Source organism: Eleutherodactylus coqui, chromosome 3 (genome assembly GCF_035609145.1).
Source record: "Eleutherodactylus coqui strain aEleCoq1 chromosome 3, aEleCoq1.hap1, whole genome shotgun sequence".
In the NCBI taxonomy this organism is placed as follows: Eukaryota; Metazoa; Chordata; class Amphibia; order Anura; family Eleutherodactylidae; genus Eleutherodactylus; species Eleutherodactylus coqui.
Genome location: NC_089839.1, coordinates 28,976,139 through 29,001,060, shown reverse-complemented (window position 1 = coordinate 29,001,060; position 24,922 = coordinate 28,976,139). Strand labels below are relative to the sequence as shown.

The window sequence follows — 24,922 nt, the reverse complement described above, 5'->3', positions numbered from 1 at the left end:
CCTGTGTGTTTTTAGATATATTTTTTGTAATATATTATATATGTATCCCTTTATACAACTATGGTTGTTTTGGTTGAATCCTATCCAAATACATTTCTTGCGGAACGCAGGATTTTTTTCTATTCTTTCATTTTTGGATCTGTCCTGCGGCTCTCCTATTACCTCTGGATGCCTATGTGCACAAGACTTGTATCTTTTTGCAGACTTGGACTTCAGGGGTAGTGATAGTCTTCCAGGAGGACTGTCCACACTGGGTAAGTTACTAGAGATAAGCAAGCACCCAAATGCTTGGGTCCACATTATTTGAGTCGAGCTTTTCGTAATTTTTGTTTGTGGGACGCTGGCTCCCGAGCACTTGCTTTTTCCCTCTCCCTCTCCCTCCCTCTCCCTCCCTCTCCCTCCCTCCCTCTCTTTCCCTCTCTCCCTCTCTCTCTCCCTCTCTCCCCTTCCCCTTCCTTTTTGAATGACACGCACTGCGTCGCGGCAGGGAGGGGCCAAAAGCTGGGGCGGGGGTCGAACACGATTTGATGCTCATTCGAGTAACGAGCACCATCGAGTACGCTAATACTCGAACAAGCATCAAGCTCGGCAGAGTACGTTTGCTCAACTCTATAAGTTACCCTTATCATTTATCTAATATCAATTATTTGTTTCTACTGCCATTTATACAAGGTACTATCCCACTGTATTTCTCGTGTTGGCAGCGCAGGGGGCTGATTTCTACGCAGGTGGCATGGGGACTTTATATGTATGCTATAAGAATAACATAAAGTCCTGGTGGGAAGTACAGACTTTGGAGAGCTATATTAGAAACAGAATTGTCCCAAAAGGACTACGGATTAACATTGCACCAGATTGAGATTGACTCAACCTTTAGAAACGTGGGAGCAAGCATCAGTAACAGGCTTCCTGCACTTCATGCAGATTTCGGTGAAGAAGGAGAAGATCACCTTTGAAGGGCATACGGTTTTTAATGCTGAAGAAGAAAGATACAGAATCTGAGAGCTCGCCAGAGGACTCCTAATCTACACCCATCCTCTCAACTGCTGACTCACAGAGCCCTATAATGTGGTCCATATGTTGCTTATTCTTTCTAAAAGACGAATGAACAAAATAATATGAAAAAAAAAGGTTTGGTACCGTGTTAGCCAATAGGGTAATGTGTGATTGTTCTCAGTAAGAGAATCCAAGTAATAATAGATAAATCTTGTTATTTGTATAGCGCCAACTTATTACGCAGCGCTTTCAGGTAATTTTTTATTTATTTATTACCCCCCACCAAGCTGGGTGCTCATTTTACCAACCTTGGAAGGATGGAAGGCTGAGTCGACCTTGAGCTGACTGAACCATTCAAGGATTGAACTTGCAACCTTCAGGTCGTGAGCGAGAGCTTACACTCTGCGCCACACGAGGCTCATAAGTAATCTTGTGGATATGATACCTTTTAATGGCTAAGAAAAATACATGATGGTACAGCAAGCTTTCGGGTTCTTCTTATCGACCTTTCATCAAGCCCGATAGAGGGTCGATAAGAAGAACCCGGAAGCTTGCTGTAACATCGTATATTTTTGTTAGTCATAAAAGGGCATCATATCCACAAGATTACCTGGATTCTCTTACTGAGAACAATCACACTTAACAAAAGAATAGCACTTGTGTTTTCCTTTTAAGATCTTTTTGACACTATTCAAACAATGTGGGACAGAGCATTACACTGTTTCACTAATTCCCAGCAGATTATGTAAGAACAGCGCCTTGATATAAATCGTAAAATAGTTGCATTATATGAAAAAGTTTTTATGCTTGATAAGGGTGTTCTGTATATGCCGAAACGCGTTGCACTGCATTCATATTTGTGGCAGAATTACTCTATACTATTTTATGATGGGTTGAATTTGGACCTTTTTAAGAAAAAAATTCATTTGGAAAATAAAACAACTTTGGACTGGATCTTGGATTTTCCTCTTTTGCTGACACGAGGACCACCATACGAGTTTAATCTTGTGATTAATTCCCAGCAGCATATAGTGCTCTGTGCTACACAGTTTCTGTAACACCCATTTACTTCAATGAGAGTTATGGTAATACCCATTGAAGTGTTTGGGAAACCAGCTGCGGGTTCCTCATCTCAGCCAGGAAACGCTGAGATCACATCTATCAGATATTTATAACATATCCTGTGGATATAATATATTCATTTATAGTCCTATCCTCTTGATTCTTCCATTCTCCCAATCTTCATAAACACCACGATCACACTCCGCTCACCAACTTTCTTCTCTTCTTGTTTGAAAATCTGCAGGCTGGATTCTATAAAAACTGCCTTTCCCAATAAATTCACAGCCTGAAAACAGTGCAAGGGTTGCCTCAAACATGGTGTGTACCCATGGGGCCCATATAACATAGGTGGATGATCTAGGTTTAGGGATGAGCGAGTATACTTGCTAAGGCACTACTCGCTCGAGTAATGTGCCTTAGCCGAGTATCTCCCTGCTCGTCCCTAAAGATTCGGGGGCCGCCGCAGCTGACAGGTGAGTTGCGGCGGGGAGCGGGGCAGAGCAGGCGGGAGAGAGGGAGAGAGAGATCTCCCCTCCGTTCCTCCCTGCTCTCCCCCGCAGTTCCCCACCCCGCGGCGGCACCCGAATCTTTTAGGACGAGCGGGGAGATACTCGGCTAAGGCACATTACTCGAGCGAATAGTGCCTTAGCGAGTATACTCGCTCATCCCTATCTAGGTTTCATCATATAATCTTCAATCTGAATCGGCAATTTTTCTGTGATGATATTAGTATCTGCCCATATTGTATTACATTGTTCTGGTGCCAAGGAACATGATGGGATATTTCGGCACTAAATGAGTTGTTGGCAATAACAATGATCAGGTGGAAGACGTTTTTCTGAACTTCCTACCAGTCATCCCATTAATAGAGGAATTTACAGTCAAACAAGATTCATGAAAGGCTCTTACCGTTCACTAACACTGATATGGGTTCATCGAGTCCACTCATCGTTCCACCAGAACTTTCCTGCAAGAATCACACAATAAAAAAAAGAAAAAAAAAGGAAAAGACTCTTTAATTTAGAAAAAAAGACCCCTAGTTTATCATATGTCCATCAATATTATGCATTATCAGCGCTCACCCAGTCCGAACTGAATAACACTGTGGATCACAATCAAATTAAAAACACTTCGCCACAATGGAAACTTGAATGATATCCCCCCAGTGGTACTGAGATATGGAACTACCAGTTAAAAAAACCCAACATGAATTCTCACCTAGGACAAGGAAAAATTTCCACTCACGGAAATGGAAATGAACCTACACAGACTTGCCAAAAGTCATGAGACATAAGCGAATATTGTGTAGGGTCCCCTATAGTCTTGTTAAGTGCAGCAACTTGACATGACATAGATTCCACAAGTGGACAGAAAACATGTCAAGGAATACTGAGGCATGCCAACTAGATAGCCACCCACAGAGCCATAGGTGTAGCATCTCTGGTGTGAAAGGACCTCTCCACAACATCCCATAAATGTTTGATTTGACTCATGTCAGGTGAACATGCATAACACACCATTCATAGGAACTCTCCATAATGCTCCTTGATCCTATACAGGAAAAATTGGGCCTGATGGAAAAGTAAATTATATTACTGTAATATCCCATCATTGTGGGGTACATGAAGTCCATGAAGAGCTGTAAATGGTCACCAAGCAGCAAAACATAGTGGGCACTGGTCAATTATTTGGACCCGTGCTATACCATGAGAACACACCCTGCCCCACTTTGAAATCACCACCAGCCTGCATAGTGCCCTGTTGAGAACTAGGGTCCATGGCTTCATGGATTCTGTGCCACACATGAAACCTACCATCAGGTCAAAACAATTGGTACCATGACTCATTGGACCATGTCATATGCTGTCAGTCCCTTAGAGTCCAGTTAGCAACCTCACAAGGCCAGGTGAGGCATGGTTTCCAGTGATGTTGTGTTAACAGAGGTGCTCTGGTGGATCTTTGGCTCCCATTACCTGGAAACTAAATACCACTGCACTGACCTGTGGGATTTGCATGTTGGGCCTCCTGCATTGAATGTGAATGTGTATTCTCCCAGAGTTGCTTGTCTTAATAGGGTACAATACAGAGCATTTGGAGGATACCAAAAGTTAAGTAGAGACTAGACTATTGCTAGGAACAAAAGCTAAAATGGGGGAACTGTGGTAAAAATGGCGGAGTAATAATAAAAATCCTCAATAAAACACAATACACAGATCCTGGGAAGATACTCAAGCATGTTGTACAGAAACGCTGGGACCTCCTCCATCGAGATAGTTACAAACAAATATTTATCAAAGTACCTGAGCTTTGTGTTTTAAAAAAGCAAGAAATACAGGAAACTTAGTGGCATCCAAAGCAGAAGAAGTGAGGAGAGGAGGCAACAATTAAACCCTCCAACAACCAGGGCTCTTTCCATGCAACAAATGCAAAGTATGCAAGTGCATGAAAATTAGAGAACTGTCCAAGTATACTGAAAAAACGGATGATAGCTTTGAAGTCGTAATCAAAACAACATCACGTTGAGCAAAAAAGGGGCGCTCTACTGTATCAGATGTATCCGATATACACAGGAAGCAGGAAGCGTCCACTTTATAAAACAATGGGGAAACACGTGCATAACACAAAATATGACCGACATCCGTTATCTATATACTATACAAAAGATATCAAGGTCAATGTACAAGCTCAAATGTCTGTGGAATAGAAGTGGTTAAACCGGAGAAGGTTTTAGTAAACACGTGTTTTGCGCAGAAATATGTTGGATTTTTAACCAGAACGCTGAAGGCTTTAATAGTGAGATCGAAGGATTGGATTCTACTTGAGTGTTCTGGGAAGTATTTCTGCTGCAGAACTTTACATTTATCCACTTTGAGTCTCTAAATAGGTGGAAGTTTATGAACCCTGCAGTGTGGATCCTGGCTTCGTTTTCAACCGCTACTGACCACAGCCAACAATAACCAGATGACATAGAGCACACAGTATACTACACTGCTGCCGGAGAAGATTAGTAGAAAGCTTCATTGCATCAACCTATAGAGGATTTACAGAAATCTCAGCTTCATCTACCTGATGATCCAGTGGGACATGTTCCTCTTCCTCTGGACAATCCTGGGAATATAGAGGACTCGGACATCTCTCTGGGGGATTTCTCTGACTGGATCCATCTATGGGAAATAACCAGAGATTAAATGCATTGCATCACTAATGATGGTGAATGTAGCCAACCCTCAAAACTGTCCTCTACAATCAGTGAAGTCTCCTCTTACCCGGTGATGTGAGAGGCTGCTGATCCTCCATCATGGCGTCCTTGTACAGATCCTTGTGTCCTTCTAAATACTCCCACTCCTCCATGGAGAAATAGACAGTGACGTCCTGACACCTTATAGGAACCTGACACACACAATATACAGTCATCCTCCAGACTCCTCCCTTGGCGGTATTATATAATGTCCCCCCATTCCCAGCAGCGCTCACCTCTCCAGTCAGCAACTCAGTGATCCTGTGGGTAAGTTCTAGGATCTTCTGCTCATGTATCAGTGAATGATGTGAAGGCTCGGTGATGGGGCTCTGGGTCCGGCTCCGTCCTCCTGACACACGGGAGGTCACACACTCACCAGACCTCTTCTTCACTACTGTGTAATCCTGTGGATGGTGAGACACTGATCACTACATGGAGGCTAAGAATCCTTCACCTTTCCCGTCATTCCCCTGTTTATTACTAGAGATAAGAGTGACATCATGTGAAGCTCTCACCTCCCCAGTTATCCAGTAGATGATCTCCAGGGTGAGGTCTAATATCTGGGCAGCCATGTGGTCTCTGTCCTTCTCCATCCTTGGTGGGTCATTGATGGAAAGGACCATCGTCTTCATCTGTGAGAGTCCTGAGCCTAAGGAACCTGAGGGAGACAAGAACATCTGCCATGAAGTGTCTCACTACTAGGGGATTATAGAGGATTAGTGACAGCGTACAATGGAGATGCCTTATTTACCAGATTACTGACAATTATATGACATATTAGTCCATTTTCCCCGTTATATAGTGAGTACGGAGTCACACAGGATACACTGCAGGGCACCACATACAGCAGCCAGTTCCCATCTTCCAGGACACTATAAATCTCACCCTGAAGTAATGTCCAATTTCCAGTACTGATCTTTCTTTCCACCGTCTACCATTTATCTCCACATTAGAAGGCGATGCTGCCGTAGTTCATGTTCTTACGTATTCACAAACAGCTTCTGCTGGCAATGACAGAAAGGTGTGAGAACATACAGAACATTGTAGCTCGCTGTATACGGGGCGGTGCAGCCATATACACAATGTTAGGCAAGTTATGTGTAATTGGGAGGGGGGGAGGGGGGGGGGGGTCTCCAGACTAAAATAATGTATTGAAGAAGAAAAATGAAACTTTTAGTTGCTAAATTTAATTACATTTATAATTGATGTCATAGAAAATAAGACCATCTGTGTGTGGTACCCGGCATCTCTCTCTTCCTTCTGATTCATGTATTATAGCCCCGCTGTGTATCATGTTGGCAAGCCCGGTTGCAAAAGGTGGTGAGGTTGAAAAACCTTGTCGCAAGCTGCAAAATCTTGGTTGCAATGGCGACCATTCTGGTCACCGTCTGCAGCCCTTTAATAGACTGTATCCTTGAACTGCAACCACCAGTGAAGTAACTGGACCTAATGTCATGTATTGTACTGTGTTATATTGTGTTACGCCATGTGTTATCTGATGTCACGCTCGATATAGCAATGTATGCGAGGACCAACATGCAATATAACTGCAGGCCTTGAATTATAATTGGAAAACACAATGTTCGTTGACTTAGATCTTACACTTGTTTTTTTTACTAACTTTTGGCCTCTGCATCCAAAAATGACCCCAGTTTTTCTCCATCATATCAACTGTTGAAGATACAGGGTACCTTCCATTTTTCTCAAAAACCATATAAAATGTACATACAATGGAAAATAAAAAAAAAACAACCTGAATGTAATGTTTATTTAAAGTTATCATGTCTATACCCAGGACACATTATTTTTGCATGTCAAATTGTGTGCAAGTAGTGGCTCATGAAGAATGTTTGGATCACCACGTTTGAGGTCAGATCTCAGATGCCAATTACTTTCCCCCCAATGTTTCTCGCGAGCTCTGCTGTCCCACATGCACAGATAACAGGAATACTTGGTGTCTTCGCATTGCTGACCAAGAAGGAAGCATCCCATTTTATGGTCAACACAGATGATCCAATTGTGTTTGTGATATTGCAACAACTCAAGGACTCTATTCACAAAGAGAAACTAAATGGCCAATTGGGACGGCACCAAATAAATTGCCATTGGGAAGGAGGACATATTTTAAGCTGCGCTTTGGGGTATTGATGAACAATCACCGTTCAGTTGAGTTATAGATTGGATTTCCCTGTTACTTCATTAAACCATGTATATTATGGCAATACACAAAGCCACTGTCACTTCTAAGGTGTTGCAGAAATGCAATTTCTCTAGATCGAAAGGAGGATAGCTTCATTCCTATTTCACTCCAATTTTTCTCATGCAGTCTTGAGGCTAGGAGTGCTAAAGTCTTTTTTGATAGTCCCAAATCTCATGCAAAATCATTCAGCTCATGCTGATCAAATATCTTACGAACTAAGTCATCTTCAATTTCAAAATCTTCATCATTGCTATCACTCATTTCTTCACCATAATCATGTTCTTTAAGAGAGGGTAGTTCAATGAACACTGGCCCTGGGATTTCAGCTGAATGAGACACTGGACATATAGCTAATGTAGACTAGAACATATAGCTGATGGTAGACCAGGACTTATAGCTGATGTAGACTAGAACATATAGCTGATGGTAGACCAGCATGTATAGCTGATGTAGACTAAAAAGTATAGCTGATGGTAGACCAGGATGTATAGCTGATGTAGACTAGAACATATAGCTGAAGATAGACCAGGACTTACAGCTGATGTAGACTAGAACATATAGCTGATGATAAACCAGGACTTACAGTTGATGTAGACTAGAACATATAGCTGATGATAGAGCAGGACTTATAGCTGATGTAGACTAGAACATATAGCTGATGGTAGACCAGCATGTGTAGCTGATGTAGACTAGAAAGTATAGCTGATGGTAGACCAGGACTTACAGCTGATGTAGACTAGAACATATAGCTGATGGTAGACCAGGATGTATAGCTGATGTAGACTAGAACATATAGCTCCTGGTAGACCAGGACTTACAGCTGATGTAGACTAGAACATATAGCTGATGGTAGACCAGGACGTATAGCTGATGGTAGACCAGGACGTATAGCTGATGGTAGACCAGGACGTATAGCTGATGTAGACCAGGATGTATAGCTGATGTAGACCAGGACGTATAGCTGATGATAGACCAGGCCTTACAGCTGATGTAGACTAGAACATATAGCTGATGGTAGACCAGGACGTATAGCTGATGGTAGATCAGGACGTATAGCTGATGGTAGACCAGGACGTATAGCTGATGGTAGACCAGGACGTATAGCTGATGGTAGACCAGGACTTATAGCTGATGTAGACTAGAACATATAGCTCCTGGGAGACCAGGACTTACAGCTGATGTAGACTAGAACATATAGCTGATGGTAGACCAGGATGTATAGCTGAAGATAGACCAAGACTTACAGCTGATGTAGACTAGAATATATAACTGATGTAGACTAGAACATATAGCTGATGGTAGACCAGGACATATAGCTGATGTAGACTAGAACATACAGCTGATGGTAGACCAGGACATATAGCTGATGTAGACTAGAACATACAGCTGATGGTAGACCAGGCCTTACAGCTGATGTAGACTAGAACATATAGCTGATGGTAGACCAGGACGTATAGCTGATGGTAGACCAGGACTTATAGCTGATGTAGACTAGAACATATAGCTCCTGGGAGACCAGGACTTACAGCTGATGTAGACTAGAACATATAGCTGATGGTAGACCAGGATGTATAGCTGAAGATAGACCAAGACTTACAGCTGATGTAGACTAGAATATATAACTGATGTAGACTAGAACATATAGCTGATGGTAGACCAGGACATATAGCTGATGTAGACTAGAACATACAGCTGATGGTAGACCAGGACGTATAGCTGATGGTAGACCAGGACGTATAGCTGATGTAGACTAGAACATATAGCTGATGGTAGACCAGGACGTATAGCTGATGTAGACTAGAACATACAGCTGATGGTAGACCAGGACGTATAGCTGATGTAGACTAGAACATACAGCTGATGGTAGACCAGGACGTATACCTGATGTAGACTAGAACATACAGCTGATGGTAGACCAGGACGTATAGCTGATGTAGACTAGAACATATAGCTGATGGTAGACCAAGACGTATAGCTGATGTAGACTAGAACATATAGCTGATGGTAGACCAAGACGTATAGCTGATGTAGACTAGAACATATAGCTGATGGTAGAACAGGACGTATAGCTGATGTAGACTAGAACATATAGCTGATGTAGACTAGAACATATAGCTGATGGTAGAGCAGGACGTATAGCTGATGTAGACTAGAACATATAGCTGATGGTAGAGCAGGACGTACAGCTGATGTAGACTACAACATATAGCTGATGGTAGACCAGGACGTATAGCTGATGTAGACTAGAACATATAGCTGATGGTAGACCAAGACGTATAGCTGATGTAGACTAGAACATATAGCTGATGGTAGACCAAGACGTATAGCTGATGTAGACTAGAACGTATAGCTGATGTAGACTAGAACGTATAGCTGATGTAGACTAGAACATATAGCTGATGTAGACTAGAACATATAGCTGATGTAGACTAGAACATATAGCTGATGGTAGAGCAGGACGTACAGCTGATGTAGACTACAACATATAGCTGATGGTAGACCAGGACTTACAGCTGATGTAGACTAGAACATATAGCTGATGGTAGACCAAGACGTATAGCTGATGTAGACTAGGATACTCTAGTTTGCACTTATTTTTCTTGTTATATCCTGAAGTTAGCACTATACAAAAGTAACAGTCACTGGAATGACCTCTTGGCTCTCTCCAAACCATAAGTATAGCAAATGGAACTTATCACATGTTCCCTCCGCCCACATCCGTAAACTCTCGGTCCACTGCTTGCACACCCGATGAGAGGCCCAAGACTTATCTTCATCACCAAGTTTAACTTTGAAATATGCAAAATAGGCTTCCTTCACAAATGCAATGATGGAATAGGGAAAACTGCCACAGATATAGCAAAAGGAATCAGGGCTGTTCAGGCACTTACAATGGGAAATGGCAGATGAGGACAAGATCTGAAGGAAAGGAAATACATGCTGCTAACTCACTATACAGAGCGACACAAACTCCTCCCCGCACCGTCACATGTGTAACTGAAGAGCCTAGATGGATAACACCTGGTGGCCAAGGTCATCCTCCACCCCTCCACACTCCAGGGAGGGTCACTCTCAGCCAATAGGAGAGCACTAGTGCTCCACTCCGCTCAGGCTTGAGTACTGCAGTCGCATTAAGGTAAGTCGTAGAGGAAAAATCAGACGTGATAGAAGGAAACTAACTGCATTTTTTAAATCAGCAGCTTATTTTAGCCTAAATCACCTGAAAACTGGTCAACAAAACTTTTGTTCAAAATTGTTCCCCAGTGTTATGCATATAAACTACTGAATTACTGCGCACCGTCCCTTTAAGGCGGTAACACTGTGCATCGGCGGGCTGAGGACAGTATAGCTGCAGGTCTGTACTATCACATACACGGACGCTGTGTGCGCAATTCCTCACACGCTACTGTGCAGACATCGATCACCGATATCATCACCTTTAGGCTGGGTTCACACAGGGCAGTTTTGCCGCGGCAGATCCGCCCACGGCCGCTAATCTCGGGATTAGCCAGCCATGTGGACGAGATTTCTCAGAAATCTCGTCCACACGGGACGGCCAATCCGCGGCTGCGGCCGCCGCAGCCGTGGTTTCAGAAGATGCAGCATGTCTATTTACTTTTTTTTTTGTTTATTTTCGTCGCGGCCGCGCTCTCCTCTATGGAGCGCTGGCCGCAACGGAAAAGCGAGCGGCCGGGCCGCTTCAAAGCCGCCGCGGCTTAAACCGCGGCGGTTCTCTTGGCGGAAATCTCGCGGTTTTTGCTGCGGCGGGAATACGCCCTGTGTGAACCCAGCTTTTTAGGGTTATTCCCATCACACAGTAATGGGCCATCACTAGGATACGTCCTCCCTGTGTGGTAGGTAGGGGGGTATGACTATCGGGACCCCCGATCCTGAGAATGAAGGGACTGCAGCTGGTTTAGCGCAGTGTGATAGGAATATAACCCCAGAGAATGGTGACTCTTCCAGGGGTCAGAGAGCAAAACTCACCCCTAGACCCCCTACTGTGTGAGCAGGAGGAGCAGCACACTCTATATGGCTGGTGCTGCCCCCTGCTGGCAGGACTGATGTACAACAACTATAATCCACAGAACACCTAAAATTCACTAAACTACACTGACAGAAAAACCTCCTGGTGGGAAAGATAGAAAAAAGATGAAGACAGGTGGACTACAAGTCACAGGCACCCCCACCAACACTGACCTGCAGAGGAGCAGACTAGTGGCTGCAGGACCTTAGATGTCATATCCTAGTGACTGCAGGACCTTTGGGGATGTCATGGTCATGTGATCAGTCACATGAGGGGAAACGCATAACAGTGGAGACGCCACTTCCTATCATGTGACCTCATCAAAGGTCATACAGCCACTAACGTTCACACCTTCTCTCCCCTGCAATGTGACTGGTCACATGACTGTGACATCACCAAAGGTCCTGGAGTCACTAAGATATGACATCTAAGGTCCTGCAGCCACTAAAATTTAGACCATCACCACCGAGAGTCCGGTAGCCACTGGGCTGCTCCCTCTGCAGGTCAGTGGTGGTCGGGGTGCCTGTGACTTGTAGTCCGCCTCTCTCGTTTCTCTTTTAACCGCCTGGCGGTTTTTCTGTCGGCTTAAGGCCTTGTTCACATGGTAGTATTTGGTCAGTATTAGCAGCTAAAGCCAGGGATCTCTTCTGTATTATAGAAGATATGTATGTTATATATATTGTGGCAACTTGGGGGTATGGACCTCACGGAATCGCCATCTTTCCTCCTGCCTTAAACACAAGGGCAAAAGTCCATCAGCTTTACCCAACCAGGGTATCAGTCTAGGGGGCGCCCTTCCCTGTCAGACTCATGGCAGTAGCTTGATCTGCAACAGACCACTCTCACAGAAAGGGGGCGCTGAGCTCGGCAGGATAGAAGCTTTTCTCCTCCACATCCAAATAGTTCCCTGATTAACCCTTTGCAATCCAATTTTGGACTCAGGGTTTCCCAAGGGGCTTTCTCTTTCTGCCATTATACAATGGCGCCATCTGCTGCCTAGAGCCAGCACTGCGGTATGGGACATGCTGGAGAGGCCTCTGACAACAGAGCGGCCGGTAATATACAGTAGGAATACCCTGCCGGACTTCTTCCAACATCAGAGCTGTACAGCATTCAAATCAAATGTCTTTAGACGTCAGACAGTGGATTGGAAAGGGTTAATGGACAGGCTACACCCTTTCTTTGCCAAATCTTTCTTTGGAAAAACCTGCTCTCTATCCCCCCTAAAGGCCATCTCTGGTATTGCACTTCTACAAGGAATACATGTACTTTCATGGCGGGGCAATAACGCGGATATAAACCAATAGAGAACTTTTGGTGCAGGCTTACATACAAATAGAGTGCAGAAAAGCCTGCAGTTAACAAAGATAATCCACTTGAGAGGCTGTTAAAAGTAAGGCTAACCTCACATGGGCGAGTGCAATATGGCGCCAGGAATCATGGCCTGATATCACGAATGCCAACATGTGATTATTTTTTTTTCTTTCCGTGGATGCGAGGCATTTTTGTAACAAAACCGCCTTGCATCACTTGGGTGAAGTGGCGATCGTCCGCTGCGGCTGTCCTCTGCTGTGGAGGATCGCGGAGTTTCTCCTATTATTTTCAATGGGAGACATCGCATCGTACACATCCAGCATGGTAAACAGTGGGAGATGCGATGCACGAGCGTATACAAAGATAGGGTATGCCGCTTATGTGTAGGACCCCATTCAAAATAATAGGGTTTATATTCATATAAGGTTTGTGCGTCTCGCTACGCAGAAATCTTACGGGATTCTCTCACCCATGTGACGTCGATCTAAAGCTGATGATCCTAAAATCCATGTAAAGAATGCCAGATAGGGTGAAAGTATGATTAAGGCCTTATGTCCACGGGCAAAATAGGATTTAGGATCCGCAGCGGATCCACACCCCATAGGGATGCATTGACCACCCGCGGGTAGATAAATACCCGCGGATGGTCAATAAAAGTGATTTTTTTTAAAAAATGGAGCATGAAAAAAAATGGACCATGCCCCATTTTCGTGCGGGTCTCCAGCGGGAAACGAAAATCAGAATATACTCACCTGCTCCGGATCTTCCCTTCTTCACAGCTTCATCTCTCCGTCATGGCCGGATCTTTTTTCTTCGGGCCGGGGCATGCGCACGGCACGCAACCGACGTGCCCTGCGCATCCGCCGAGCTGAAGAAAGATGATCCAGCCGCGACGGAGAGAAGATGAAGCCGCGACGAAGGGAAGATCCGGAGCGTGCGAGAGGTGAGTTAATTCTTCTTTTCAGCGCTCATGTCCGCGGGGCAGGAGGGACCCGCTGCGGATTCTCCATGGAGAATCCGTAGCGGGCCTGATTTTCCCCGTGGACATGAGGCTTTAAAGGGGACATGCAAAGTATTAAAATATCTTTGTTGCTTGCATGCCATATTTTGGGAATTAAAAGGGCTCTAATAATATTGACTTTTACCACCTAAACACAAGGTAGGTAATGAAAGTCTGATTGGTCGGGATCTAACTGCTGAGACCCCTATCGGTCCCCAGAATAGGTGTTCTGTGTTCTCTTCCCATTACCTTGGGCTCATTGCACCCACTTACAGTAAGGCCCAAGGCACACGGGCGTATTTACATTGCAGAATCCGGAGTTGGCGTCCACCTCTGGATTCCACAGCAAATACGACCTATAAACATACTATGAAAAATCACTTTTCCATGTCCACGGGCGGAGATCAATTGCAATTTTCTGCTCGCAGAGGGAAAATCACAATATGTTCTCCTCCAGCGTGGATGGCTTCCATTGAAGCAATGGAACCCATCCAATTCGTCGCCCTTCTGCAGTCATCGTTGTGGAAAGGTCACGGATGTAATAAGTAATTGTTCTCAGCAAGAGAAACCACGTAATCTTGTAGATATGATACTTTTTAATGGTTAACAAAAATACATGATGTTATAGCGAGCTTTCAAACCTACTTAGGGTTCTTCCTCAGGAATAATGATTATTATGCCTGAGGTAGTACCCTACTTTGTTTAAAAGCTCACTATAACATCATGTATTTTTGTTAGACGTTAAAAGGTATCATATCTACAAGATTACTAGGTTTCTGTTGCTGAGAACAATCACATTTTGTTCTACTGGCTAACACCGTACCAAACTTTTTTTTTGTAAAGAGTGTCGAATAGTCATAATCCAGGACTGCTATGGTGAGCCACAAGTCACATGTATCTCCGGATCTACTGGTTGTGGACCACTACTTTATCTAAATAAATTCCATAACACATCATATATACTAGATCACTGATCATAATAAATCACGTTCATTGTATGTTGTCACTAATCCTTTATAATCCTTATCAGGTTCCTTAGGTACAGGACACTCATAGATAAAGATAATAGTCCTTTCCATCAATGACCCACCAAGGATGGAGAAGGACAGAGACCACATGGCTGCCCAGATATTAGACCTCACCATGGAGATCATCTACTGGATAACTGGGGAGGTGAGATCTTCACATGATGTCACTCTTATCTCTAGTAATTAACAGGGGAATGATGGGAAAGGTGAAGGATTCTTAGCCTCCATGTAGTGATCAGTGTCTCACCATCCACAGGATTACACAGTAGTGAAGAAGTGGTCTGGTGAGTGTGTGACCCCCAATGTGTCAGGAGGATGGAGCCGGACCCAGAGCCCCATCACCGAGCCTTCACCTCATTCACTGATACATGAGCAGAAGATCCTAGAACTTACCCACAGGATCACTGAGCTTCTGACCGGAGAGGTGAGCGCTGCTGGGAATGGAGGGACATTATATATTACCTCCAAGGGAGGAGTCTGGAGGATGACGGTATATTGTGTGTGTCAGGTTCCTATAAGGTGTCAGGATGTCACTGTCTATTTATCCATGGAGGAGTGGGAGTATTTAGAAGGACACAAGGATCTGTACAAGGATGTCATGATGGAGGATCAGCAGCCCCTCACATCACCGGGTAAGAGGAGACCTTCATTGATTATAGAGGACTGTTTTGAGGGTCGGCTAGTCTTGCCATCATCTGATCATCAGATATACAATGTATTCAGTCTCTCTGGTTATTTCCTATAGATGGAACCAGTCAGAGAAATCCCCCAGAGAGATGTCCCAGTCCTCTATATTCCCAGGATTGCCCAGAGGAAGAGGAACATGTCCCACTGGATCATCAGGTAGATGGAGCTGAGATTTGTGCAAATCCTCTATAGGTTTATGTAAAGAAGTACATGAATGAGTATACTGTGTGCTCTGTCTCATCTAGTTATTGTTGGTTGTGGTAAGTAGCGTCTACAAATGGTTTGTGGTGTCAAAAGAAACCAGAATAAACACTGCTGGGTTCATAAACTTTTACCTTTTTGGGGATTCAGTGTGGATATATTCATAATTAAAAGCACAATGCCAGTCAGCTGCTTCTAAGGTAGAATACTGTCATGTATTGAAGAGTCATTGACTCACTAGTTAGATAAATGATCTTAATGCTTCACGGAATATTAGTGTTGTCTTTTCTTTATTATGTGGCTCAGTTTTGGGTACCAGAGTTAATACAAAAAGTGATAAGAGACCCGGGGAACTGCAGTGATGAGGAAAGATTAGAAGTAATGTGATTTCTTTAGTCTTGAAAAGAAACTTCTGAGGGGACATGATACAATTGTACAAAATTTAGGAATACTCTTCTCAACATTGGAATTGCAACACTACGAAGGAAAAGTCATGTAATTATGGAAATCGCAGGATCAATGGACATGTTAATACTAATGGAAGTCTTCAAACAGAGGCTGGACAGACAACTGTCAAGGATGATTTAGCATTGAGCAGGCGGTTGGACCTGATGACCCCAGAGGTCCCTTCCAACTCTACCCTTTTATGATTCTATATGCAAATGATGAAAAATGGAAACAAAAAATTAAAAACATCTTTCTATTATCCAGTATTAAATATAAGGGCCAAGTACAGAAATGAATGCACTTACATGTCTTGCCATGCCCATCAATGAGGTTATCAGTGGTTGCCTGCCATGCAGAATGCAGTTGGGCATGCAAATCATCAAGAAGCACTGTTGGCTCTCTATGTAATTGTCGAACAATAATGTCCCAGATGTGCTCAATGGGAGGCAATCTGAAGATGCTGCAGGCAATGAAAGCACATTTAGGTCAGGCAGGCTGCTTACAGTTATACAAGCAAGATGTTGCCTCGCATTGTCATGTTAAACACCTTCTGGGACACTTCTGAGAAAGTCATACCACTGGTTCCACGACCAAATGAACATAGCGCTGAGCTGTTAATGTACCTGTAATTAAGACTGGAGGGGTCTAGATACTGTGCATTATGCCAGCAGTAGAACTGGGTGACATTTCATCGTGAAGGCCACTTCATGGCGTTGTCCACGTGGTCTCCAGACCAATCTCCAGCTATCATCGAATCCAAGACAAAAGTGGGACTCATCACTGAAGTAAATAAACTTCTACTTCTGCACCATGCTAGCCTGTGAGAGCGGTGGTGTGACATCAATGGAAAACTTGTTGCAGGACGTCTGGCTCGTAGCCCAGTGCTGTGGAAGCGCCTTCTGATGGTTTGGGTCTATGCTGTTTAATGCCCTAGGATTGAAATATGGCACCCGATTTCGCTCCTAGTACAGAATGGGTCACTGCACTTACTTTTGGTCAGGCTTTGAGACCATTGAAGTCCCTCCCACATGCCATAGATTGGAGCCAAGTGCTTAAAAATGTAAGCATTTGCATGTCTTGGTGACTCCTTCAACTTTCCCGATTTGCATAAACTTGCAACTTTTCCTTTTTAATGTAGCAATTTTAATGTTGAGAAGTTGTATAAGAATATTGTGAGCAGCTTTTCACTTTAAGGTCACAACAAAGCATAAGAGCGGCCACCTTCAGGTTCAATCTCCAAATGTGAAAAATGGCTTCGTAACTGTAAAAACTTGGCCAATCCTGAATAAGCCCAGAATTGGTGTTAATGAGCACGCCGTCCACTGCAAGATAAACTCCAAGCATTTTGGGTAGCAAATTACTGTGTAAAATACTTGATTGAATCTTGATCCGGTCTAGTCGCCACTTGAGGAGATCCTTCTACTTTTTGTGCAGATTGTTTCAGGTCTTCTAGTGTTATTGGACTTTGACATAGATAGAAGATAAATTAAGAGTCTTTTCCTTTTTTTTTTTTTATTGTGGGATTCTTGCAGGAAAGTTCTGTTGCAACAACGAGTGGACTTGATGAGGCTATATCGGTGACGGTGAACGGTAAGAGCCTTTCATAAATCCTGTTTGACTGTAAATGTCTGTATTAATGGGATGGCTAATAAGAAGATCAGAAAAACATTTTTTCCTTCTGATCGTTATTACTAATTCATTCATTGCTCTAATATTCTCTATTTCTTGGCATCGGTACAATATGATATAATATGGACACATACTAATAGCTTGAACAGTGGACGTCGACTAACACAATGGTATTTAACAAAGAAAAATGCAGAGTCCTACATCTGGGCAAGAAAAATGAAAAAGCACATACAGAATGGGAGGGATTAGGCTAAACGGCAGTTCATGTGAAAAAGACTTGGCTATACGAATAGATCATAGACTGAACATGAGTCAACAATGTGATGCAACAGCCAAAAAGGCAAACACAATTCTGTGATTTATTAGGAGAAGTAAAGAGTCTATATCATGTGAGGTAATTATACCCTACTATTCTTCTTTAGTCAGACCTCATCTGGAATACTATGTCCAATTTAAAAAAGACAAACAAATTGGACAGTTCAGAGAAGTTACCAAGATGGTGAGCGGTCTGCAAATCATGTCCTATGAGGAAGGGTTAAAGGATCCGGGAATGTTTAGCTTGTGTAGAATGGACACCACACATGCATACAGATGCTCTAGAGATAGGATTTCATTTAAATCTGGTGCCTGCCAGTTTTATTCTACAGTACAGAACTTTGTACAGCACATCACAAATGTCCAGGGCTCACAACCCATAAGGTCTCCGTCACTAACCCCGTCCAGGAAATTTAGAGGGTGTCTTCCTCTTTCAGACTCAGTGACTGGCCTGCACCTGACCTCAGGCTCCAGGTTCCTGATGCGGCTCCTCTGACCACCTATCACTCTGCCTAGCAGCCAGCTTTCTTTTCCCCCGAGTGTGGCAGGAACTGTTCTTTTTTTATCTTACTTCCTGCCACACCCCCCCAGGTGTTTCCTCTCTCTTTCAGTACCAGAAGTCCTGTCTGCAGTCTCCTACAGACCGTTCTATGTACTGCACTGCCAAAAAAGTAGGCAGAGAGGAGGCTTAATAGCTGTTTACTAATACTTGAAGGGCTGTCACTGTGCAGAGAGTTCAGCCCGATCAGGCCTTCACACACAAAAATACGAGTTGTTGGTGTTGGAAGCGCAAAGCATTTTTTTCACTACTGTAAAAAAAAAAAAAAAATTCTAGAAATTTCTTATCGTATTTCTTATATTGACTATCAGATTGAAGTTCAATGCCATTTTAACAGACAGAGAACACTGTAAACCAATATCCAGATTTTAATGGTGGGAATAGCTATATTTTCGATTCCATGGCACACATTTAAAAAAAATTTTTTTTTTTAAACTGCTCATACAAAATACAAGTCCTTATATGTCTATATTGATGGAAATTATGATTCTTAGGTGCAACAACATGTGCGACAGTGAAGGACTCTTAAGGATTCTAAAAGACAAATTGAATGTCTCAAAACCAAGTCAATTCATTGCAGTATAGGAGCATAAAATGATTTAAAAGAAAAGCGTTTATAGGGGTTGCCCACTTACCAGACAACATCCTTTTATTAGGGCTGCATGTAGTAAAATAATAAACTGATCAACACTTACATCTTCGCTGCGGCCAAGATCCAGTGCTGTAGCCCCGGCATTTCTTGTGACAGCTGATGTCACCAGAGGTCAGTTGACCACCACAGGTGATCAGAGGCTGCAGAGTCGCGTTCCAGAATTCCCGACATCATGGTGCTCGGGGTGTAAGCGTCCATGCCAGGAAAATGAGCGATGACATTGCAGCCACTGGCTGCAGCTGTCACCTTACTTCTATATAATAACGTAGTGTGCAAGGCTGGAAAAAGACAAATGTCCATCCAGTTCAGCCTGTTTCCATCCCTCAATGGTGATCTAGAGGAAGGCAACCCCCCCCCCCCCCCGATGAGGTAGAAGCCAATTTACCCCATATGGGGATGGGGGTGGTGAATACCAGACTCCATAATGGCAGTCAAATAAACGCTCTTCAGAGAAAACTTTCTTCCTGACTCCAAGTCCAGCAGTCAGAAGATCCCAAAATCAACAACCCTTCTGGCTATTTAATGTATATAAACCTGTAATGTCGTAGTCTAGTCCTCTCTTAAACTCCTCTATCAATTTTGCCATCACCACGTCCTCAGCCACAGAGTTCCACAATCTCACTGCTCTTACAGGAAAGAACCCCCTTATGTGTTGGTGATGAAACCTTCTTTCCTCTAAATATAGAGGATGCCCTCTTGCTACCATCGCAGTCCTGGTTATGAACAGATCATGGGAGAGATCCTTCTATTGTGCTCTAATATATTTATACATAGTTATCCGGTTGCCCCTTTTGTGACCTCAACAGCCGAGACCACAGCGGGGCTGCAGAACTAGAAGCCGCCGCGAAGAGTAAGTACTAGTTTATCTTACAATGGGCAGTCCGATTACAGGTATGTTGTCCAGTAACTGGATAACCCCTTTAAAGCAATGTTATAGAAGTGCTAATGAAACAATAACCTTACTCAGCTTGGCTTGACTGACAGCAGGAAAAAAAATTTACATAAACTGGGAAAGGTTAAAAAAATAAATAAATAAGCCATACGCACCTCTGTTATAGTACCCATGGTTGCTGTCACTTCAGAAAAAGCTGAGGCGGTCATATGTCACTCATCGCTCACGCAGTTACTGGCTTCAACGGTTATTTTGCTATGAATGGTGCAGCAGGATAACGCACCGAAGCCGGCGGTAGGCTGAGTGATCGGTGCACAATGAATGGCACATGACCGTGTCAGCTTCTTCTGGCTGTAGGGAGCAGTGCGTTTTGGTGGGCCGGGGGTCCACAAGAGAGGTATGATTTATTTTTCTATTTTCATCTTTTTTCCCGCCTATATAACTTTTCAATTCAGGAAAGCCCACATAATTTCTTATAGATAATCCTATGTTTCAGCAATAGGGATTCCCCAAGTAATCCCCTTTCTAATCTCTACGATTTATTCTCTGGATGACTCATGCTAGCTGCATCTAGACTAAATATTCAGGAACACATGCAGTTAAGGAAATGTGTCAAATGGCAGGTACATAAAATGGAAACAGTCATAACTAGAGATGAGCGAGTATACTCGCTAAGGCACATTACTCGAGCGAGTAGTGCCTTAGCCGAGTATCTCCCCGCTCGTCTCTAAAGATGCGGGGGGCGGGGAGCGGCGTGGGAGAGCGGGGAGATACGGGGACCGCCGCAACTCACCTATCACCCGCACCGGCCGCCGAATCTTTAGAGACGAGCGGGGAGATACTCGGCTAAGGCACTACTTGCTCGAGTAATGTGCCTAAGCGAGTATACTCGCTCATCTCTAGTCATAACCCCAGTGACAACGCCGACTTACGCCCTAGTAACCAACTTAGTTTTCTTTTTTTCTTTGTTGCATTCCTAGAGCCCTAACTTTTTAATTTTTCTGCCGACATAGCCATAGGGCGGCTTGTTTTTTGGCGGACAAGTTGTATTTGTTTAATGACATCATTATATGGTAGATATATAATGTATTGCATAACTTTTTTTATTATTTAAAAGGAAACTTTTTTTACATGCGTTCTGCGAGTCGTTGTGTCCTATAATTTTCGGCCCATCTGATTAAAAAACGGACATATGACCGCTCCCATTGCAAAGAATTGGGTCTACATAGATGCGGATCGCAAACGCATCTGCAAATCGGGCGAAAAAACGCCTGTGTGACTAAGCCCTTAGCAAAGATTTTCTTTTGGGTTTCCTCATTCCAAATGCTGTAGCATTTTTATTTTTCCATCGATGGAGCTCTACTAGGGCTTGTTTCTTGGAGGATTAACTCTAGTATTCATTTATCCAGTTTTAGGAACTTAGAACATTTAGATTACTTTTCATTCCATTTTCTACAGGCAAGATTAAAATTTATATATTTTTTTTTGTACAATTTTTTTCACACCTTTAAAAAAAATGTAATTTAAATTTTAAATCACTGCATTCAAAGACTCCTAACTATTTTTTTGCCAACGGTGCTGTGTGAGGGAGTTTTTGTGCTGAGTTGTACTTTTTTAATAGTACCATTTGTTGATTCATACGATGTTTTGATCACTTTCTATTCTATTTTTTTGTAATGTGAGATAGGCAGAGTTAGTTATTTTTGCCATGTTTTTTTTTTTTCATGGTGTGCATCGTGTAGGTTAAACAATGTACTGACTTTTGTCTCTGAATCATTATGAACGCAGCGATACCAGATTTTCTTTGTTTATGAAAAAAAATGGTAATGGGGGAAAGGCGTGATTTTGGTGTGGTTTTTTTTTACTATATATATATGTATATATATAAAAAAAAATTTTAAACTTTTTTTTACATTTTCTTCCCAGTTGGAGACTTGAGTATCACCATATTTTATCATTCTACTTCAGTATAGCTGTGTATTATAAAGCCTATGAAGCTCAACCTCACAGAAAATCATCATTGTTGGTAGAACATCTCCTATTCACAGAAGATATGCTTACAACAATGAGTTTTTGAGCCACACGAAAGATGCAATCAGCCGATGAACGAGTGTTTACTCTTTCATCAGTCGATTGGGTGCAGCTTGATACGGGTAAATAAGCTTTACTATAAACATTTTGTGCTTTTGTGCAATTTTCTAATTCTTCACTGATTATGACTATTTTTTTAGAGGGTTGAAAAGATATTTGTTTGTGGAAAATGTGAACATTTTGCTTCTTTTTGCCCAGGTGAAGACTGGATGAGAGGCACCCAAGAACATTTCATTTCATCTTCCGACTATGAAGTAGAAGATAATACCACACAAGATAATTCAATAACCCCTAATGTCCCCTTGGTATTTCAAAGCGGAGACCTATCCACTGATACCACTAGTCACAGGACGCCTTCATCTAATCAATCACTGATCGAAAAAACAATAACTGATCATAGACTGGAGAAAATATTTCCACGTGGAAAATATTTAAAAAAGAAATTTAAACTTTCTTTGCAGGAGAGAATTGACAGAAATGAAAGGCCATTTTCCTGTTCACAATGCGGGAAATGCTTTATGCGTAAAGGTTCTCTTGAAAGACATCAGAAAAATCACACTGAGGGGAAGCCATTTGTATGTCCTGAATGTGGGAAACATTTTAGTCAGAAATCTAATCTTGTGGAACATCTAAGAATTCACACAGGGGAGAAGCCATTTTCATGCTCAGAATGTGGGAAATGTTTTACCCAGAAATCAGCCTTTGGTCATCATCTGGGGTCTCACACAGGAGAGAAGCCGTTTTCATGCCCTGAATGTGGGAAATGTTTTAGTCAGAAATCTGTTCTTGTCAAACATCAGAGAATTCACAGCGGGGAGAAGCCATTTTCATGCCCTGAATGTGAGAAATGTTTTAGTCAGAAATCAAATCTTGTGAAACATCTGGGAATTCACACAGGTGAAAAGCCATTTCCATGTTCAGAATGTGGGAAATGTTTTGGCAAGAAATCAAGTCTTAAGGAACATCTAAGAAGCCACACGGGAGAGAAACCATTTTCATGTTCAGAATGTGGAAAATGTTTTAGCCAGAAATCAAATCTTGTTAAACATCTGAGGATTCACACAGGGGAGAAGCCATTTTCATGTTCCGAATGTGGGAAATGTTTTAGACAGAAATCAGCTCTTATTAAACACCAGAGAGCTCACTCAAGAGAGCAGTTTATATGCCCAGAATGTGGGAAGCATTTTAATCTGAAATCAAATCTTGTGGAACATCTAAGAAGCCACACAGGTGAAATGCCGTTTTCATGTTCGGAATGTGGGAAATGTTTTAGCAAGTATTCAAGTCTTATGGAACATTTAAGAACTCACACGGGAGAGAAACCATTTTCATGTTCACTATGTGGGAAATGTTTTTGCCACAAATCAAGTGCTGTGAAGCATCTAAGAATCCATACAGGGGAGAAACCATTTTCATGTTCTCAATGTGGGAAACGTTTTAGTCAGAAATCGGGTCTTCTTAAACATCAAAGAAATCATACAGGGGAGGAGCTGTTTTAATGGTCAGATTGTCGTAAGTGTTAAAGGTGTGTAGCTTCATTGTAGAATGAAGTACTGACTGCCAGGGAATGGTGAAACCTCAGATCCTAGCAATTTATCTCCTTACATGCCACAATTAATATCATCTGCCACATATAAACAGATGATAGGGGCAGGGGGCTCTTTCTGTAAAAAAAACTGGCACCCCATAGTACGACTGCAAGGTACCAATGGATTCCCATGGGAGCTGGAAGCCTGACAAAGGTTTCCATGTCTGCATGTAACTCAACCTAGTAGACCCGCCTCCGGCAGAGTCTAGTAGGCTGCTGTCATAGGCTTAGCAGAATTCATTACATAAGTAATAAAGTGTACTATCCTATCAATCGAATGATCGCATCGTCAGGTCCCCTTTAGGGACTAGAAAACGTGTTTCAAAAAAAGTTCAATCCGATCCAGATAAGGAGGTTAGCATGTTATTTACTGAATAGTGAACGCTGCAAAAACCAAACTCAGAGACATTGGCAGAATTTCTGGATGTTTTTTCCGACCCCACAAAAACATAAACAACAATGTAACAAAAGTTATACAACACATTATATGTACCCCAGAGTAGTACCATTAAAAACACAACTCTTCCCAAAAAATGAAGTACTCATACAGCTTTATTAATGAGTTACAGCTCTTGTAATACGACAATGAAACTCACTTGGTCCTTAAGGTAAAAATTTGGCTAGTCCGGAAGGGAATAAAGGAACCCGTCATGTTGAAAATGCAATCCAACCTGTAAAGAGCATCTTGTAGAACAGGATGAGCTGAGCACAATGATATATAGTTTTGTGGGTAGAAATTCTGCAAAACTAGTCGACTGGAAAAAGTGAATTTGGGAGATAGCTAGAGATGAGCGAGTATACTCGCTGAAGGCAATTGCTCGAGCGAGCATTGCCTTTAGCGAGTATCTCCCCGCTCGAGACAGAAGGTTCAGGTGCCAGCGCGGGGGAGCAGTGAGTAGCAGCTGTCAGCAGGAGGGAGCGGGGGGGGGGGGGGAGAGAGGGAGAGAGAGATCTCCCCTCTGTTCTGCCCCGCTCTCCCCCGCAGCTCCCTGCCCG

At 42.9% G+C, this 24,922-nt stretch overlaps 2 protein-coding genes across 2 annotated transcripts in view; one reads left to right on the top strand and one right to left on the bottom strand.

The window, feature by feature from the left end:
- LOC136620111 (uncharacterized) overlaps nucleotides 1-11,791 on the bottom strand; it is a 534,467-nt gene extending 522,676 nt beyond the window's left edge. The window contains 5 exon segments of the mRNA XM_066594833.1: nucleotides 5,325-5,448; nucleotides 5,533-5,700; nucleotides 5,812-5,954; nucleotides 6,182-6,297; nucleotides 11,697-11,791. Coding sequence (XP_066450930.1) covers nucleotides 5,325-5,448; nucleotides 5,533-5,700; nucleotides 5,812-5,928 — 409 coding nt within the window. The 5' untranslated portion in view covers nucleotides 5,929-5,954; nucleotides 6,182-6,297; nucleotides 11,697-11,791.
- Nucleotides 11,792-11,948: 157 nt separating this feature from the next.
- LOC136620541 (oocyte zinc finger protein XlCOF22-like) lies at nucleotides 11,949-24,710 on the top strand. Its single transcript, XM_066595390.1, has 7 exons — nucleotides 11,949-12,026; nucleotides 14,868-15,010; nucleotides 15,122-15,289; nucleotides 15,374-15,497; nucleotides 15,611-15,708; nucleotides 17,733-17,790; nucleotides 22,537-24,710. Exons 2-7 carry the CDS (start codon nucleotides 14,933-14,935, stop codon nucleotides 23,835-23,837), a joined length of 1,827 nt encoding a protein of 608 aa, XP_066451487.1. The 5' UTR covers nucleotides 11,949-12,026; nucleotides 14,868-14,932; the 3' UTR covers nucleotides 23,838-24,710.
- Nucleotides 24,711-24,922: the final 212 nt, after the last annotated feature.